The sequence below is a fragment of the Lissotriton helveticus genome, chromosome 9 (assembly GCF_964261635.1).
Source record: "Lissotriton helveticus chromosome 9, aLisHel1.1, whole genome shotgun sequence".
In the NCBI taxonomy this organism is placed as follows: Eukaryota; Metazoa; Chordata; class Amphibia; order Caudata; family Salamandridae; genus Lissotriton; species Lissotriton helveticus.
Window position 1 is genome coordinate 1,158,633,202 of NC_136070.1, and position 21,196 is coordinate 1,158,654,397.

Genomic DNA, 21,196 nt, shown 5'->3' on the forward strand with positions numbered 1-21,196 from the left:
TTAGAGGACGTAAATGGTACGTTCTCACCGGAAAGGAAGAAGAGGATGTTGTTATATTCGCTCGGTCCGGAGGGTTTGCGTATTTTTCAGGATATGCACTCACACAAAAGTGTGGAAGGTAATTCTGATGTTTTTGAATGTGCTCTGATGGATTTGGATGATCATTTCTCTCCCTCAGTGTCAATTGCTGTAACTAGACATGCATTTTTCCATAGGAAGCAAGGGGAAAATGAGACAGTAGAGGAATTTGTTTCGGCTTTGAGAAAATTGGCAAGGAAATGTGAATTTGCTCAGTTACATGATGACTTTATACGTGACCAGGTGGTGATGTATACTAAGAATAAGGTATTACAGGATAAACTGTGGGTAGAGGGAGACAAATGTCTTAAAGAAATAGTGGCTTTAGTTAAAAAAGCAGAATTGTCTGACCGATGTGCTAAAGTCATTTTGTCACAGGATAACAAGGTGGTGGGGGAAGTAGTAGCCAAGGTAGTGGAGAAGAAAGCAGGATATAAAGATAAATTGGAGGGTGGAAATAATGATTTTCGTGATAGGAAGGAATGGGAGGGTGGTGACAGGAAGAAATTTACTGACGGTAATGAAAGGGAGAAATTCAGTGATGTGGTGTGTTTTAGATGTGGGAGTTACTCACATGCCGCTTCTTTTGAGAGGTGCCCTGCTAAACATGCAAAATGTATAGAATGCGGATTGGTGGGTCATTTCTCAAGGGTTTACAACCGGAAAAATAAGAAATTGTCCAAAAAAAAAAAAGTTAATTATATTCAATATGAAGATAATTCATCAGGTTCTGAGTCTGATGATAGTGATATTCAAGTTAACTATGTTCGAAACATTGAAATTTAATTATTAATTATCAAATGTTGGTAACATGTTTATTGTTGATTTGTTTTTTCTTTTCTCTGCATTTTGAAAAGGGGGGATGGTTGTGGGTGAGTTCACATTTTCTGTTCCGTTCACTTAGGAAGAAGCGGAATTTACCAAATTAATTTTATTGTGTAAATTGTTGGGTTCAGAGCGTTAGGAATTCATTATAGTTGGTTAATGATGTATATGTTGTTTTTGTATTTTGTTTTTTTTGTATGCTCTTTTTGTTTCTTTTATTAAGAAGGAGGATGTGTAGTAATGGCATGTTCCTTTAATTAGAATGTGATAGGTGTAATAGGAATGTTGGGTGCTGGGCAACAGTAACTGGTAGAGCTGGGGGCATTCTTGATGTACCTTTACTGGAGCTGCATGTATTATCTTGCCTGTAGAATAAACTTCTACTTATACTTAACAACTACGTCCTCTGCTTCTGTTCATATTAAAATTGGAGTTACTACAGGGAGCCAGTGTAGGTCTCTCAGGTGGGGGGTGATGTGGCTGCGGCGGGGGACGTTGATGATCAGTCGGGCGGAAGCGTTTTGGATGCGTCGTAGTCGTCGTGGGTGTTTGGCTGGGATTCCTGCGTAGAGTGCGTTGCCGTAGTCCAGTCTGCTGCTGACGAGGGCCGGTGTCACTATTCTTCTTGTTTCGGTTGGGATCCACTTGTAAATCCTGCAGAGCATGCGGAGGGTGTTGTAGCAGGAGGAGGAGACGGCGCCGACTTGTCTAGACATGGAGAGGGAGGAGTCGAGGATGAATCCAAGGTTGCGTGCATGGTCGGTGGGTGTCGGTGCTGTTCCCAGTGTGGTCGACCACCAGGAGTCGTCCCAGGCTGAGGGGGTGGGTCCGAGGATGAGTACCTCTGTCTTGTCCGAGTACTGCTTCAGCTGGCTGTTCCTCATCCAGTCGGCGACGGCCTTCATTCCCTCGTGGAGGTTGGTTTTGGCGGTGTGTAGGTCCTTGATGAGGCAGAGGATGAGCTGGGTGTCCTCGGTGTAGGAGATGATGTTGAGGTTGTGCTGGCGGGCCACTTGTGCGAGGGGGGCCATGTAGATGTTGAACAGCGTCGGGCTGAGGGATGAGCCCTGGGGACGCCACAGATGATGTCGGTGGCCTCGGATCAGAAGGGCGGGAGGAGGACGCTCTCGGTTCTGCCGGAGAGGAAGGACGTGGTCCAGTCAAGGGCCTTCTCTTGGATTCCGGCTTCTAGGAGGCGTGTCTTCAGAGTGCGATGGCAGACCATGTTGAAGGCAGCTGACATGTCCAGGAGGATGAGGGCTGATGTTTTGCCCTTATCTAGTTGGCGCCTGATGTCGTCTGTGGCGGCGATGATGACTGTCTCGGTGCTGTGGTGCGTCTGAATCCGGACTGGGATGGGTCTAAGATGTTGGTGTCTTCCAGGTGGCGGGCCAGTTGCATGTTGATGATTTTCTCGATGACCTTCGCCGGGAACGGGAGCAGGGAGATGGCCCGGAAGTTCGTGAGGTCCTTGCGGTCCGCCTTGGGCTTCTTGAGGAGGGCGTTGATTTCGGCGTGTTTCCAGCTTTCCGGGAATGTCGCTGTTTCGAAGGAGATGTTGATGACCTTCTGTAGTTGGGGTGCGATGGCAGCGTCTGCTTTGTTGAATACGTGGTGTGGGCACGGGTCCGACGGAGATCCTGAGTGGATGGAGTTCATGACCTTGCGTGTCTCGTCCTCATTGACGTTGGACCAGGCGGTTGGTGCTGGTGGTGTTCTCAGGGGAGGTGGGGTCTGGCGTAGTCGGGACGGTCATGGTGTTGAAGCTGTCATGGATGTCAGCGATCTTGCAGTGGAAGAAGATGGCTAGTGAGTCGCACAGTTCTTGTGAGGGCGGTATGTCGTTGGCGTTGGCGCTGGGGTTGGAGAGTTCCTTTACAATGCTGAAGAGCTCTTTTTGTCGTGTTCGTTGTTGTCTAGGCGGTCTTTGAAGGAGGATCTCTTAGCTAATCTGATGAGGTGGTGATGTCTGCGGGTGGCGTCCTTGTGGGCTGCGTGGTTGTCCGGAGTGCGTTCACGGAGCCATATCTTCTCCAGTTTCGGGCCTGCGCGTTTGGAGGCCTGCAGCTCGTCGGTGAATCAGGTGGCTCTCTTGCTGGCGTGGTTGTTGGAGGGTTTCTTGAGGGGGCGAGGGTGTTGGCGCAGTCGTCGATCCACTGTCTGAGGTTGCGGGCTGCGATGTCTGGGTTGGTAGGGTCAGTGGGTGGGTTTTGGGCAAGGGTGGTGATCAGCTGATCTTCTGTGACTTTGCTCCAGCAGCCGCGAGGTAGCTGTTGGGTGCTGTGGTGCGTGGTTGGTTTGTTGAAGGTGAAATAGATGCAGTGGTGGTCGGTCCAGTGGAGTTCGGTGGTGTGGTTGAAGGCGACTTGGGTGCCTGTGGAGAAGATGGGGGCCAGCGTGTGGCCAGCGGCGTGGGTGGGTGCGGTGACAAGTTGTCTGAGGCCGTGGTTGGCGAGATTATCGATCAGGGTGGTGGAGTTGGCGTCGTTGTTGTTCTCGAGGTGGAAATTCAGGTCCCCGAGGAGGATGTAGTCCGTGGAGGCGAGTGCCTGGGTGCTGGCGAGGTCGGCGATGGAGTCGCTGAATTGGGCTCGGGTTCCCGGTGGTCTGTAGATGAATGTTCCTCTGAGGGTGGTGTTGGAGTCGTTGTGGATCCGGAAGTGCAGGTGTTTGGCGGTGTTGAGGGTGTCGTCTGCGTGGGTGGCGACCTTGAGGGTGGACTTGTGGACGATGGCTATTCCTCCGCCGATTCCGTTGGCGCAATCCCTGCCGGTGATCTTGTAGCCGTCTGGGATGGCTATGGCGGGCGCCGAGGAGTCGTTCCACCAGGTCTCGGTCAGGAAGGCCACGTCTGGGGCGGAGGTGTTGAGCAGATCCCAGAGCTCGACGGCGTGTTTGCGTGCGGAGCGGGTGTTGAGGAGTATGCAGCGGAGGTGGTTGGGTCCAGTCCTTGGGGGTTTGGTGGTTCTGTCGCAGGTGAAGCTGCAGGTGTGGCAGGAGAAAGGTCCGTGAGTCCGTTGCGGGGCGGCTTGGAAGCAGGTGTGGTTTCGGCCGGTGTTGAGTGCGTGGAGGGTGCTGGCGTCGTAGCGGAGTCTGGTGTTGTGGCGTTCGCGGGTTTTGCGGGGTACAGGGGTTCTGGCGCTGGGCACAGACGGGCGCAAACGGGCTTGCCTTTGGCGCGGCAGTGGTGCGCCAGCGGCGCGTCCGCTGCGCGCGGCCTCCATAAGAGGGGGATAGGGAGGGAGGATCAGCTGGGAGGTGGGAGCCGGGTGGCCAATGGGGAGCAGGGGGGCTGGGCCGCAGGGACGCAGCGGCGGGAAGGGATGGGGAAACGTCAGGGAACCAGCGGGCGGCAGGAAGCAGGACACGAGGCAGCTGGAGGCCGTGTGGTGGCGTGGGGAGCGACCTGCCTGCGAGCAGGGTCAAAGGTCGCCTTTTTACTGCCAGGACATATAAAACATGTAATATACATGTCTTACTTTTTGATACCATGCACATTGTCCTATGGACTTTTAATGTCTACCTTAGCAGTGACTTATAAATATTAGACTACCACTTCGACATGGCAAAATATACCTTTGGGCAGGCCTGAATGTTACTTTCTAATACTTATAAGTCACTGCTAAGGTAGGCATTAAAAGTCCATAGCACAAGGTGCATGGTATCAAAAAGTAGGGCATGTATATTACATGTTTTATATGTCCTAGCAGTAAAAAGCCTCCAAAGTAGTTTTTCACTGTGGCAAGTCTGACTCTCCCATAGGTTAACACTGGTTTATATTTAATAAGTGATAAGTTCAGTTTGGGAGCAGCTAGAAAAATAGTTCAAGGACTTGGGTTATTAATGATTAAGTCCAACTTAATGGTGAAGTCGGATTTTATATTACTATTTCGTAAATTATTCTTTTAGAATGTTTTAATTTTCCTTCCTTAAACCAAAATGCTTTCCTGCCAGTGTCAGCTGGCACCTGACTGCTGATGGCTTGTGGTGAGATGTGTATTTTCCCAAACAGTGGACAAAGGCCTCAAATCCTACTTTGGATCCAGCTTACAACTTTCACCACCGCTGACTTGTCAATGGCTACTTTATCTTCATAAAAGTTTTTAAGTCAGAATGGTACACTTTCAAATGGGACGAATCTGGTCCCTGTATCTGACCAGGGCTCCATTGTGGTCTTCCTAAACTTTTAAATTTGACCCAGTGTTGTGCAAACATTTAAAAACTCATATATTCAGTTTTACTTAGTGAATTATTGTCATTTTGATGACATTTTATTCATGAAACATTTTCTATGTTTCTAAAGTGGTTTGCAGGGTTTCTAATGATGTGTTTTTACTCTACGTTTAGCCTGACCTTTTGGTTCCAAGCTACTAGTGAGTTAAGCATAGGTTTATTTACGGACTTTAGGTGTTCACCCTGACAAGGATTGTGACTATTGTTTGAGGTGGGTCCTCATACTCCATTTGGTGGTTCCATCTGCATTCTCCTAAGAGACACTTTGGCCCGCTGCCTTATTTATTTATTTTACAAATTAGTCATTTACATAATTCAGAAAACTCTTACATTTCTGGTACAGCAGTATGCCATTACTCAGTGCATTGTTCCTATAGTGCTACAGTATATTTGTTACCAAATGTTCGGGCTATAGTTGTTTACTTGCTACATTGTTGCAATCGCACAAGAATTATGGAAGTCTTTTCTTTTGCAATGAGATCAGTATGTACTCTGAATGAAAGACCTCTTTCCCCTATTGCAGGCTGCGAAAGTCTCAACTGTGGCTCATGCATCACTGACAAACATAAGATCACCATACAACAGAAATATGTGATAAGCACTTGAAAACCAAATTGTAGATTTCTTAAATGGGTAGAGTCCTTGTTTCCAGTATTTGATGCTTCCACTTTGTTTACCCAGCCTCCTCTAGATCTGTGGGTTGAGACCTGAAGATCTGTGTGTTGGGAACTAGAGAGTCTTGTGAAACTAAGAGGAACAATGTTTTCCTCAAAGACCTTCCTACATAAGAGTGGAATTGACTAAGCAGGCTTGAGTGGTTGTGATGTGCCCTCCAACCCCCAACTTGCACTTAAGTTTCTCTGAGTATTAATATTATCGGTAAACTGGCCTGCTGCAGGCTAATCCATTATCAATGAACTTTCTAAATGCCCTTTTATCTGCCAGTGGACATACTGGATAAAATAATCATTTTCGTGTACTTTATCTACACCTGTTACCATTCATCTCCCTCCTCAATTTCATTGTATGCTATAACTTTTGATTTGCTGATTCAATAATATTTTTTCGTTGTTCCTAGGCTTCTTAATGTTGCTTAGTACATTTTGTATTTTTAACTAAACGGATTTGGAACTTTAAGCTACCTTTTTATTAAACGTGTTGGTTTATGTTGGGCTGTTATTTATAACACCTCACATATTGTTTCAAAGGGTTGCTGTTTTTGCTATGACTTATCTATCAGAGGTGAGATAAGGACCCCAAAGGAACACTGTAGGTCATTGTCAGCTGGCCAATTTCTCAAACATACAGAATGTCTTCCGCTTTGTTCTGTGTGATTATTCCCTTTCGTTGTTACACCTGAATGTGATTTAGTTGTGATGTGCACCCAGGGGCAGAGCTATCAGTGATGAACTTATGAAGCTAGTGCAATGGCACTGGGGTCCAGTGTGACCTGCAAGTCTGCTTAGGTTGCTCAAAATGTGTTTACTAGCTCCTTCCTGGGACCTGTCTCTGTTTCCTCTTCCACCATGAGGTGGGGCTTTGAGAGCTTATGCTATGGTCAATGAGAGCGAAACAGGCTCCGGGCATTCACTGCCATATGCAAAGGTGAATTTGCAGCATATATCTAGAGGTTTATGCATCAGGTGGGGCTGTGCTGGTCTTTTCCACATTTGCCACATTTGAAGTTGCTGGCTGGAAACTTCCACATCTATGAAGCAGGTGTCAGAGCCCGCTTGCATGATCCCATCCTAGAGAAAGTACATGCAGCTGATGTACCTGTAGCTATGAAAATTGCAAGAGGTGCCGTGGCTCTGGAGCCCAGCGCTAGGAGGTGCGTGCAAGAAATGATTAAAGACTCACCTATTTTAATCTTGCTCTCTGGTCTGGCTGCTGTGCCTATCCTTAGCACCGTGATACCCCATGGGGTGATTTGTCTGCGATATTAAATTAAAATAACATAACATCCCAATTAAGTATTTTTTAACTAACAAATCAAGGGATGGGCCAAATAGCTTTGCTTGCATTAAGCCCACGGTGCCCTTGCTACTCCATTGTGTGCGTTGTCTATCTAAACAGAGTTTGAACCCTTATTTACACTTTGCAAGCTAATAATTATTCACAGATCAGATCCCATGGCAAGCTTAGCTTTACATTTAATACCAACCGTTTGTAACGCACTCAGTGAATAACACTCCTGTCCACAAGAAGAGCAGTCCCTGAGTTCACTATGGTCCTGTTTATGAGTTGCTCTTCACTGGTGGGGTGCAGACTCTGTGCTTTCTATTACTGTGTGGAACCTCCGCATCAGTACCTCGAAATTATGAGTTAAACTCCTCAGACTGGGGAATAACTGCGCGGACATGGAATTACAACGAGGTGTTGTGCATGGTATTCTCTTATCCAAGATATTTAACATTCACATTTACAAACGGCAGGGAATGACAGGGGGATAATAGTTTTGAGAGGGGGAGCATTGCCAGGAAAAAAGTCAGGGTGAAGAAGGGAAGAAGGCTGCTGGTTTTACTAAGCAGGGCAATTACACTGCAAGCCAAAAGAATCTTAGGGGTGCTGACTATATTGTGCAACAGTGATTACCACCTAACCCTACCGAACACAGCAAATTGCTGTCTTCAATCGCTGTCTTCGTGTCATAGTATGGAGTAAAGAGAGCCCATTTTTTTTTCGGAGTCAAAGATTTACCCACAGATATTCATGGATAACCCTAGATTTTCAGTTTAGTTTACAAATTTGGATTTTGTAGACCAATGAATCACATCGAAAGTTAAACTAATGCTGGCATGAATGGTGTTTTAGGAAAGAGCATTTCCAGTAAGAGAAATGTTTGGGCTTTACACTATATAGCATATCTTGGGGAGATCTGGGATTAGTTTCATATGAGTTAGTTTTGAGCTCAAGAATTTGAGTGCAGATCCTAAAATGCGTGCTCCAGGGCAGGGCCAGATTTAGGGCGCTGCCAATCCTGACACCAAACTCGAGGGGGCGCTGCGTTTTGAAATATCTTACTCGTTCAAAAGCACCTACTGCAAAGTTCCCTGTGTGTCTAGCAGTTTTCAGGCACCAATACAAATGTCAATAAAACTCTGGTGATTAATATACCTGGTGGAGAGAGATTGGAAATGTGTCTATTGGTAGTTTTTATTAATCATAAAGGAGCGCAGAGGATTACTGTGCAGCTGCAAATAATGTGTATTATGCAGATTATAGAATTGCATGTTATGTAGTGACCTCAGTTGGTTACTACTTTTGTCAGAGAGATCCTTTGTTACTTTCAGTTCATAAGTTAGCTATGAGCGGTCATCAAAGAGCTGCATGCAAACTGTATGGTATTGGTTAGAACATTATATTTTTTCTCCCAGTCTCTACTTATCCTAGTATTGCTGAAAATGGTTAATTTGGGTAGAAATAAACTCTTATTAGTAAAGCCAACTAGTGTGTTATGTTTTAAACCCCAAGTTTGTGCTTCTCCAGACCAAGGACTCTTAAAAATATACTACCTAACAGTATGGATGGCATGTGACTTCTACACCTTGTAGTCTTCTTTGTCTTATGGAACATTCCCTATACATTGATCTACACATATAATTAATTGGTATGAGTAGCACTACAAAACAAATGAATCACCTATGAGAGAGGGGCTATAGAAAGAAGAGGGGCACATTTAGAGAGTGGTAGTGAAGGAATCCATGGAAAAGGAGGTCAATGTGGGGGGATGCCAACAAAGATTGATGCACCGGGCACCACTAGCGATAAAGCCGGTCCTGCTTTAGGGTTGGATGCCATCATGTTGCTTTCATTATTTCTTTGTTATGTTATGTTAGCACGTTTTGTAAAGCGCACAGCTACGTCAGCAAAGAGGCGCCCCAGCGCTGAAGCAGAACATTGAGGCTGATGACCAGAAGGAGGTTAGTGAAGGGAAAAGATGAGTTTTTATGGCCTTACGGAAGGCCCGGTAGTGTTCATGGCACGAATGGAAAGTGGCAAAGCGTTCCAGAGCTTGGCAGCCAGTAAACGGAAGGAGCGGCCACCCGACCGAGCCTTCCTCTTTCGAGGCACAGTCGCCAAATGTCGTCCCATCGAGCGAAGTTGGGGCAATAAAATGGTGATAAAATGTGCTTAGGTGATCCACCTTCTGTAGTTGTTATCAAAGATTTCCTGGAATACATTCCTTGCATTTCCTTATTAGAGGGGTGAGAGGTTGTCTTTCATTACTTAGTTGTAGAGAGCAAGACCATTCAAAACTTCTATGATGGTGCTGGGTGTCAAAATGTCATAATATGCTTCTTTCTCATCCATTGTTCTCCACTCCAGTTAGGCACCTTTGTCTCCGTTTTTAAGGTATGTTATACATCTCTTTGTAGGTTTTTCTTGCCCTGTCATCTGGATAGTTTAGGTCATGTTGACCAGTTGAATAAAACAATGGTTGCATGGATCTACTGTTTGGCGTTTTTGGAACTTTTGTATCTTGGTGAGAAGGTCCAGGAACGTCCTGAACTTGTGGGTTTACCAGTAGCATTGACTTATGAGGTTACCAACTTATAGGAATGCATCACAGGTGAAGACAAGTAGAGCTGCAGCTTTACTGAAGTAGAAAGTGAAATGTAATCTGCGAAGACCACGGTTGGGGTGAATATGTGTCCACTGCATTGCTCCATAAGAAATGAACACTTTCTTGAGGGTGGTAAATAATATGTGCTGTGAGAGAACAGCTGCCTCCAGCCATTGCCAGCTTCCTCATCCATTATTTCCTGAGAGATTCAGCGAGTTCGGATTGGTCATTTTAAGACCCATGAACCGAGAAGTAAATTGGAAAATCTGATATTTATAGTCTAGTACTTTTGTTTCTCCTGTATCTAAGATTGCAAGCCACAAGAAGTGTATTTTCAAGTATCTGATTTATAACTTGGAAGCATAGATAATCATCTAAGGAATTGCTACATGGTAACACCTATTTCAGAGCACCTGTTTAAAGGTTTGAAGCAAGGATGTTCTGACTACAGAAGTCATTGTAGCTTATGAATACATTAACGGGCTGCTCACATTAAACAAGAACAAAAATATGCGGCGAATCAGATTTTAGTAGGTGATTTGGTGTCCCTCCGTATATTTTAAGTTGAAGGTTGTATGTTAAGTTGACAATATATTATTTATGAGTAAATCAAGTTAGGGTGATAAATGTGCAGGCATCCAGCTGGGGCTAACGTAGTCAGTGCAATGACCTGTGTTTGACATGAAGGTTACGGGTTTAAATCCCAGTGGCTCCACTCAGTCTTTTATCTCCCTGAAACCCCCTTTTTCATATTACACAGTATGGATCTAGGGCCAGGAAGGAGAGGTTTGGTTGTTCTGCCTTCCTTTGGGCCTCTTATAAGTAACTTGTTTTCAACCTGAGTTTTATATCTGTGATTCCCCTTTGGAAAGGATCAGTTTTTACTAAAACTGTAAGTTTATCACTGCATGATAATCAATGTTTAAGTTAGACCTTTCCACAGTTATGTGTCTAGTATTTTGCCAGAATATGCATCCAATGTTCCTTTCAAGAATTGCAAATATTTACATTAAGCCTATATTCCACGTGAATCAATTGCATACATTTCTACTTATATGTTTTTATGAAGCATTACCATTAGTTCCAGACAAAGGGGGTGATAAGGATATGGGCGGACTAATGTCTTGTCAATGTAATTATTATTATTCATATAATCTTATGAAGAATATAAAACAAACTAAAAACATAGGTAGCTAGAAAGCAAGTTGCTCATGGTACAGACGAAATATGATCATGTTAAACAGTACAAGGTATTCTATTGTACATATATGTGGTATTCTCCTGCCTCTTCATCTAAAGCCCATGGTGTGTTGAAAAAGGCTGAAGGGGTTGTTGGGCTGAGGCCCTTATGTGCCATGGACTACTACCTGTTCACAAACATGCCTTTCAGTTCCTATGACATTTTGATTCCATAATACATCTGGATATCTATTTTACCTTGTCGATTTCGTAGTTCTCCTTGAACCAGAATTATGACTAATTTACAACTGAAGAGGAAGAAAATAAGACTCCGTATTACTCAGCTTGACATTTTGGATCCGATTCACAAAGGGAATATTACATCTGACTGCATGAGACACTATTCACAAAGGTAATTTTTCATGTCCCTCCCAGTCGAAATCCGGCTGCTTGAGGACCTGTTGTCCTTCCGCAGAGCCATCAAGACTTTCTTGTTTTAGCTTCCTCTCCGTGGCACTGTTTCCTTGTTATGTTGTGTTGCTCCGTTGTCTCTGCGCCGGGATGCCCCTTCGCTGGGGTCGCTGAGCGCATTAAAAAATTGTTATAACATAACATAACATAACATGTATAGAATAGATCTCCTCAGATGCACATCTGCACCTACACCTAGGTGTACACCTCCTCAAGTATGAAATTTACTATTTACATGTATGAATTTACTCCTAGATGTAGACGTACGTGTCTCCACCCTCTCAAATGAGGGGCAGAATGGCCACGACTGAATTTAAAGAATGGTGATGGATTAAACCCAGATCAGTTGACTGGGGGTGAGTGTTTGATTTGCTCAGACGCTCCGTCCATCATCCCCCTTGGCACGACTGAATTTACAGCAGAAAAGAAAGTAATAGTAACTTTCCAGCTGTTTGTAAAGATATGCACTAGTGAGGCACAGAGCTCCCTACAAAACGTAAGAGGACACCTTAAGAGAAATCATTGTAAATTTCTAAACTTGAAAAATATAGCACACTTCCTGAACTCCCATTCACCTGGGACTACCACAGTAACAGGGGACAATACACCACCACTAAAATTTGAAATAATATTCAATATTAAATAACTTTTTTAAAATTGTATTTAAATCATCAATCCTTAATAGTATCATTTGTGTTGAATGGGTCACAATCTTGGATTAACGTTCTGTATTGTTTTACTGTGATTTTAATTTAACTAAAAGAAACTATTGCTTAAAATGTAATTCATTGAAAACGTATTGTCAGACCGGCCTAGGCATGGTTTACCCACCACATTTTTACCTTCATCCTATTTTGATGACTACATTTTTGCTAGCCTTAGGACTCTGCACACTTTACCTCTGCTAAACAGTTCTAAAGTGTGTGTGTTATTTCCTTAAAACATGGTAGAATAGGCTTAATTCTAATTGGCATATTTTATTTACTTGTAAGTCTCTAGTAAGGTGTCAATACCTGTGCCCAGGGCCTATAAGTTAAATGCTACTAGTGGGACTTCAGCACTGATTGCTCCACACACGTAAGTAGCAGTTTAAACTTGTCCCAGGCCTGCCATTGCAGCCTGTGGGTACAGTTTTCAACTGTCATTTTGACCCAGCAAAATAAACATTTTGCCAGGCCCAAGCCTTTCTTTTTAATGCAAGTAAGTCACCCCCAGGATAGGCCCTGGTCAACCACCACAATGAGTAAGGGGTAGGAGGAGAAAGGGTCCCACTTTGACCTCCAGTAACGATGTAATACACACACAAAGAAGAGGGACTACGTGGCGTGTGCAGAGGTGTGTAAGCATCCCTATGATAAAGCATGACACAGTGTACTGTGTGTGAGGGCAGTTTTGAAACTTTTGGTGGTTTTCCTGTCTCAGAATCACGGTGATTTTGGAACACATAGTCTCTCTTCTTTGTGTGTGCATTAGGCCCTGGTCTGCTCAGAGAGCTGGGTGCAGTGTATTTAAAACGTAGGATGTGTACCTTTTACTTTTACATATTGTGATAGTGAAAAACTTTAAAATTAGTTTTTCACTATTGCAAGGCATACCTCTCCCATAGGACAATAATGGTGTTACCTCACTACCTCAAATAAGCTGTAATTTCCAAATTGGAGCATGTAACTTTTCATGTTTGGTGTCTTTATAATTGAAATGACAACTTTTAACTTATGGTGAAGTTTGATTTTAAGAAGCTCATTAGGATGGCGGTCTGACTTATGTCCGACAGCCACCCTTTCACAAATGATTCCGCCCGACAGGCTGTCGGCGGTCCCGCCAGAGGCATTAGGATGCGACCACCACGGCGGTCGCAATAACATAGGCATTGCGGCAGGGGCTGCTGGCTGCAGCACATGCCGCAGTGCAAAAAAGGGACACTTAGCATATCCCTGCTCTATGTGGCAGGCACCATGCAATGCCTGCCACATGGTGAAAGGATATGCAGGGGGCACCATAGGTGCCTCCCAAAATCCACAGCTGAGGTCCAGGGGGTAAGGGGTAAGTCCCTTTCCTCCTGCCTTTTAATGGCGGGTTAACCGCACTGAAAAGGCGGGCGGAAAGGGACATTGTAATCCCTATGACTGTGCCTGGCAGGCAGCACCACCACCATTGTAGGGAATACATCCCCCTCGGCCGCAACGGCAGGCTCAAGGACTTTCACCCTTCAGCCACCCTTTCACAAATGGGATCGCCCAAAAGGCTGTTGGTGGTCCCGCCAGAGGCATTAGTATGCGACCGCCACCACTGCGGTTGCAATGCCTATGTTGTGCATTGCGGCGGGTGCTGCTGGCTGCAGCACATGCCGCAGTGCAAATAGGTGACACTTAACATATCACTGGACTGCATGACAGGCAACATGTGGTGCCTGCCACATGGTGCAGGGATATGTATGGGGGCACCTAAAACCACAGCTGAGGTCCAGGGGGAAAGAAGGAAGTCCATTTCCTCCTGCCTTGTCATGGCTGGTATACCGCACTGAAAAAGCGGGCGGAAAGGGACATTGTAATCTCTTTGGCGGTGCATGGTATTGTAGGGAATACATCCCCCTCTGCCGCTAGGAGGCTGTCAGATGTGTGGTGGTCGGTCTTTCCGCCCGCCAACCATCGTCCCATCATTGTAATATGGCGGGCGGAGAACATGGTAACAATGGCGGTGGGACTGCCACTGACGGGCTGTCGGTGGTGGTCCCACGTCATCGTAATCAGCCCCTAAATTACAATTTCGAAATTGCCACTTTTAGAAAGTTGGGATTTTCATGACTTAGCCGTTTGGTGCCCTACCTGTGGGTCACATGACAGGGTGTAGTTGACACTTTGCCTTTAAGTATGTCTCCTAGACAGCCACACACCATAGGGGACTTAAGTGTGCCTGGATGGGACATCATTGGCAGGATGGGAAGGAGGAGCTGGGCACCGCCCCACCTACGCTTGAATAGGCTGTATTCAGCCTCCGATTCTACTGATTGGATTTTTGTCATTTCGTTCTTGGTATAAATCTCTACTTTTCAAATTTTTTGTGGGGTCTTTTTGTGTAGTGTTTTTAACGTTATTACTGTTTGAAGTGCTGCACAAATTCTTTACACATTGCCTCTAAGTGAAGCCTAGCTGCTCTGTGCCAAGTACCAGAGGGTTGAACACAGGTTAATTTAGAGTTGGCTTGTGCCTCACCTTGAAAAGAATTGTTGTTGCTACTTGAACAGTGCTCACACCCCAGTCAAACCACAAGTTAACATTTAAAAAAAAAAGAATAGCATCAATTATTTGAATAAAGATTACTTGAAAATGTCATTGAATGCAATGCATTTTATGTTTCCCTATGTGTTAGTGTTACTTGCTGCCTCTATTGAAATCAATGGGAGCAACAGTAAAATCCTTTACACCTGAAAGGTATCCTTTTGTGAATAAATGTCATGCATAATAAATGAAGCAATTGCTGTGTGTAAGTGGAAGTGTATGGCAATAAATCACTTTATGAATCTGGCCCATAGGGTTTCATGAATATGTGGGAGAACTAAAGATCTGAAGATGTGATGAGTGTTTACCGCAGAGTTGCAGCTTTATTGCCGCTCTGTGGGAGACTATACTACCTTTTTGTCATAAATATCTAAAATTGTGTTGCCTGCCCATTCTCTGATGCCTGGCTGACACATAATAATAGTTGTAGGCATTTACATTTCATAGACTGTCGAGCACTCAGTGGAACATTCTTCATAACTATATTTATACATCTCCACTGAAGTGCCGGGTACAGTCACTCAGTATCTAATAATTCATAGCATTATTAATACATTTTTATAGTACATGCAGAGCATGTTCACAAACGTGCACATATTTACAGTATGGTACTTGGCAGGACAGGGATCTCATTAGACACCAGGTGTCCCAGAGACATAGGGCCAGATGTAGGTAATTCTAATTTACCGATTCATAAATACCGAATTTTACCGATTTGGTATTTATGAATCGGTAAATTAGAAGTTGGGAGATGTAGGAAAATTGTATTTTTCAATTACCGAATCGGTAACATTCGGTATTTACCGATTCGGTAAATACCGAATCGTATTGCCCATTGATTCCTATGGGCCTTGAAGCCCATAGGAATCAATGGGCAATACTGATTCGGTATTTACCGAATCAGTAAATACCGAATCCTGCAAGGGTGCAGGGGGTGTCACTTTGACACCCTCTAGCACCCCGAATACAGGCACGTGAAACATGTGGCACACATGCATGCCCTAAGGGCCTGTCTGTGTGTCACAATAGGATTGGGTGGTAAAATACCGACTCTTAGGGACCGGTGGCACTCTTAGGAGTGACACCTACATGTGGATTTACCGAATCGGTAAATTTACCGATTCGGTAAATTTACCGATTCTGTAAAATGATGGCCCCTACATGCCGAATCCTAAATACCGGTCGGTAACGGCCGAATTCGGCCGTTACCGACCGGTATTTGCTCTCCTACATCTGGCCCATAGTTCTCGGTAGTCAGCTGACAGTGTTTTGAAGATGTAGGAGGTGGGTTTTGAGGTCTCCATAAACTTCCCATGCAACGCTACAAAAAGTTTAACACCCTAGCAATTTTCTCTTTACTTTCTATGCCAGATATCCATTTCTCCCATTCTGTTTTTCTGCAGGGAAACGCAATTTTGGCATCAACCAGAATTCGAAGAATTGGAAACCATGCAAGCTGCCTATTTTGGTTACAAAAGCAGGAATAATAATAATAATAAGCATCTCAGGAATAAACTACCATTTGATGAATGGGAAAATATGGCATACGATAATGAAGGTTTCTGCAGGTATGTCCATTGCAAAGTAACCCCACTCTGGATACCATGGCAGTCTTATGCAACTCACAATAACAAGAAAAACAAACATTTGATTTTTGGGTCCGAATTTAAGTTGGCTTCAATAAAAGGACACGGTATTACAGTTGATGAATGTATTTAGAATAACAATTTGGCAGCATAAATACATTGGTGTTATAAAAGTTTGAGGACTAAGAGAAGCTCACTCACATTGAACGCCTAAGCATTACATATGAGAAAGGATTGCATTATTTTTCCGAAATATGGCTAGCGTTTGTTACACTTTCTGACTAGGAAATAAAGATTACTGTGGAAACAATTTTTTTAAATAGGTTGTTCCATGCAGGAGTAGCCTTCCCACAGCCAACACCCATGGCCCTAAAATACAAATGACATCCACAAAGCCATGTTCAGCACAATAAGAAGTAGGTTGTATGTATTAGAAATGCATGTTAATTTCAAAGAGAAACAAAGAATTCTAAAGCCAAAAAAGAATGTGGAAGAATAAAGTAAAATAATTTATTGAGCCAATAAGGTGTGAATAGAATCAAAATCAGTTAAATGGAACAAATTATATGATTGTTTAAAGTTTCAAGGCAAAAAAGTGCCTAGAAAATTGAAAGCTTCAATCAGAAGTTACTGTTCATGGTTGACTGGGACCCAGGAATGATTCCATGCTGACCGCCATGGAGCAGAGGTTTCAAAGGCCAAGCAAGCTGCACAGGTTAATAACTGCTATGTGGTTATGATTAACATCACTACTACCTTCCTGCTGGCAGAGATCAAGCCATTATCTACCTGGGGGGGCTGTCATTAACTGTGTATTCAGGTTCTGGAGCAAGGCTGTAAGGCAAACAAGTTCTATCAGTCAGCACAGAGTATAATTTTATAAAGTTAGCAAAAATCTATTTCATCATGGAATCAGTTTTTGAAAACTGAGTGGAACATACTGCTCTGTCATGTTCTCAAGGAAAAATAGGAAATAATTATTGTATTATAAACAGGCCTGTTCATGGAAAATGTGGCCTTAAGTATAGAGTGTCAAACTGTTTTTTTGGACCTGCTCACTGGGGGCATACCTTTTCCAGTAACTAGCATGCCCACTTTTTTATATTAGGCATTCTCCCTTTTGGGGATTCCTGGGAATACATTAGGGATCACTTAATTAAAATATAAATGTAGGATTTGCTACATGACACAAGCACGGCCACTTGCCAATTGACACTGTAGTACTTTTAAACTGCAGCCCACTGAGAGTACAATGATGCTCACTGGCACATTACATTTTTGTCATAAATGTGGGTGGTGTAAATGCAGACAGCAGTCCAAATATGGCATTTAACATCCACTGATGCACTTCCTGCACCATGTATCATGGCTTTACTGGAAAGATAAATACACCAATTAGGTGAAATCATCGCACAGTACAAGTTTAAGTGCGAAAGCACACACTCTGGGACACTATTTATCACACAGAATTCCAGTGCCAGCAAACCTAGATAGAAATTAGTTGGGAGACCACATCATAAGTTATGTTATTTTTTACAGTACACATCTTAATACTATCAACCTGATATTTCCCACTTATAAATTATATTGAAGAAATAATGTGATTGCATACTTTTGTATTTTTTAATATTATAAATAAGTTAAAATTCATTAACCCAAGTGTTATTATTCCTTAGCAGATCAAATACTTGAGATGTTTACTTCTAAGCAATCAATCTGATTGATGGTAAATGTCATTTACGCTCATAAAAAAACTTTCTAGGTCTTGTAGCAGGGATTCTGCTCCTTCATAGAACTGTGCCTAGAGACTTGGAACCTCAGTGAATTAGGGTGTACCAAAACTCACCTTAGTACTCAACATCCCCTACCAGACTAGCATCAGTGTCTCATTGGCTCTTCCAAAATACCAATGATTGGAAAACCCAGAACATGGAACTTAGATTACCTCAGGCAATTTGGAACACATGAACACTCTTTCATTATACTCTCATACCAGTCCAAAACAGGGAGTAAAAGAAGACACGTGCAAGTTTGAAATATTTATTTCTAACGCCGTGTTATCATGCGCAGCATCTTAGCTAATACAAGCAGACATATTATCAGGAACAAGATTGTCAGCATAGTTACTATTCCATAAAATACAAAGGGAGAAAGCATGTTATAATGCTAAATGGAAATAGGTTTAAAATATACCTATATTTCACCCTCCCTTGCTAGTAGGTTATTTTATATCTACAGAAGGTCTCTTGGGATTACATAGGCGGACCCATACCTCTGGTATTTAGCAGAAGTGGATCACATCAGATTCTGTACCAGCTCTCAGCATACAAATGTTCTCCAAGTGTGTGTGATCATGCCTACGCAGTGCATTATTAAATGCGCCAATCTCATAGGTAGCCACAGCTGCATATGTGTTATGTCTAGAACGTGCGCTGACCAGTCTGAACAACAACCATTGTGTTGAAATAACCTTGAAGGCCTCGGCACTCACTGTTCAGACTAAGTTTACCAAGCAAGGCTGCTAATATAGAAAAACATGTTATTCTCGAGTGAAGCAAAACACTCTGCTAAACTCTAAACATTTAATAAAGTGTGTGCCATGTGCAAAAGGCAGTAGAAAGGAAAAATGGTGTTTAAACTTCTAATAAGCTCATGTCAACTTAACACTGTGTGAATGCAAGGCTCAGCCCCACAACAGTCTCTGATTCTTTTAAATAGAAATGCAAATCTGGATCTTGAGGCCTGGTACCATGCCAGATGTTTTGGATCTTATCACAGATAGATAGATTTATATACTAAGATTCCAAAAATGAATCCGGGACAAAGTGGTTATAATCACAACCTAGAGTGGTAAGGAATCCGATGACTGAGGTTGGATTATGAAGTAATCACTTCCATACGATGTTGTGGGTTGCAAGTAAGTTTATTGTTATAAGAAGACAGCTTGACAACCACTCCGGTCAGATGTCGAGAGAAGATCTGACAACTGCCTCAAATGGAACACAGTAACAAGAATGCAAGGAGCATTCCAAGATAACGTAATATGAAGAACACTACACACCTTCCCCTTTTGAAAGAAAAAACCCCCAAAAAACATGTGTAATAATACTCATAAATGTAATGCAAGATAAATAAAAATAATAACTAAAACTACCATATGAGAATTACTAATTTACTGAATTGCTTATAGTAAAGTAAACAGTTAAAATCGAACAAAATCTTTCATTTTAACAGGTGAATTTCTGATGCGAGAACTTCTCCTAGGTTCAATCACCTGTTCGTCAAGTACAGGTATACATTCTACAGGAACAGCACTTTGGTATACAACAGGGACAGGACTTGATTCAACATTAGGATCATTAGAACATGAATCAGAAACATTGGGATTGGAGTCAAAGCAACCAAGAGTATCTAAACAATTTTGAAAATCTTCCTCCTCAATGTTCCTTGAAGTTTGTGGAACTATTTGTGATTTACTTCCTAAATCGTTGGATCTACACATAGGTAAGCGCCTGAAATTCCAAATCTTACCACCTTCTACTCTAACTGCTTTACTAAACACTTCGATCACTTTAATGGGATCAGACTATCTGGACCATCTCCTGTTGGTTGAATCACAAAACTTAACACGTACAAAATCTCCCACTCGGACCTTATGGTTTGAAGAATAATGCGTGGGACCCCTTTTGTTCATTTTTTCCTGGTATCTTTGAACATGTTCCCTAACTTGAGAAAAATCCAAAGCAGGATCGTATGAATTATTGGCTTTTAACCACCAAAGGTGGTGAAGCATTGGAACCTAACTTTATACCCATCTCTTGCTGGTGAGGCCATCCTAGTATGGATACTCCTTTGGTGGCTACGTATACTTTGCCCCTGTTTCTTCTCCCCTTAAAATCCAAATCAGCCCATATAAATCCTTCTAAATCAATCTTGTGTCCAGAGTAACCACCAGCTTTGATATCTGGGGGTAGGAATTCTTTAGTTCCCCATAGTTCTTCATAAACATTTTTTCCAATTATTGAATACCAGGCACATAAATCAACCATCATTGGTACCTTTTTCCTATCAATCAATACTACACACGATGGAAGACCAATACAATTATTGTTACAAACACATGAAATGCAGTTGAATTCGCTGAATTCTGCAGAAATCTCTTCTTCTTGACAGGTGACACAGTTAACTTTCTGAGAAGATCTGCACATTTTCCCAAAATGAACTGTTCTTTTACATTTGTCGCAAATTTTGTTCCACGCTGGACATCCCTTGTTGTTTCCTACGAGATCAAAACTACCACATCTGTAGCAAATTATAAACTTTCTTCTATTGCCAAATTTATTGTCTTTAACTCCAAAGTCTTTTTTATTAGGAAATGGAGTTTTTTTTAGGCATTGATTGGTTCTTTACTAGAGATACCTCTGATACAGGATCCTGTATTTTTAGAGTTTGGCTTTGTGTTTGACCTCTGATTTCACTGACAAACTTTTCTGATTGCTCAATATCTTTGGCAATGTTAACCACAGCACTTAAGGAGGATTCTGTGCCTAACCACAATCTCTCTTGTATCTTTTTGCTCTTGCTTTTCATCATTATTTGGTATGTAAGTACTTGTTCATAGTTGAAAGTATCAAATGCACAGGAATCAGCTAGAGAACATAAAGCAGATACATTGTTTTCTATAGATTCATCTTCTTTCTGAGCACGAGAATAACATTTATACCTCTCCATCACTATGTTAATTTTCTTTCCAAATCTGGTGCTCAATTGTTTAATGGCACATTCAAATACATTTGTTTCTTTCGAACCTTCAGTAGGAGGTAAATTTGCGAACTCTTTGATGCCTTGACCACCTAAACAATGTCTTAACAAATCAAGTTTTCTTTTGGGAGAGCAGCCATCCTCCTCTAAAACTTCGACATAAGCTAAAAACATAGGATACCATAGATCCCACTCCATTTTAGGTTCGCCAGCAACAG

At 42.8% G+C, this 21,196-nt stretch overlaps 1 protein-coding gene across 1 annotated transcript in view; it reads left to right on the forward strand.

Moving 5' to 3' along the window:
- SUSD3 (sushi domain containing 3) overlaps positions 1-21,196 on the forward strand; it is a 295,748-nt gene that overhangs the window by 247,993 nt on the left and 26,559 nt on the right. The window contains exon 4 of the mRNA XM_078662411.1: positions 16,035-16,199. Within this exon, the coding sequence (XP_078518537.1) occupies positions 16,035-16,199 (165 nt within the window). The remainder of the gene's footprint in view (positions 1-16,034; positions 16,200-21,196) is intronic.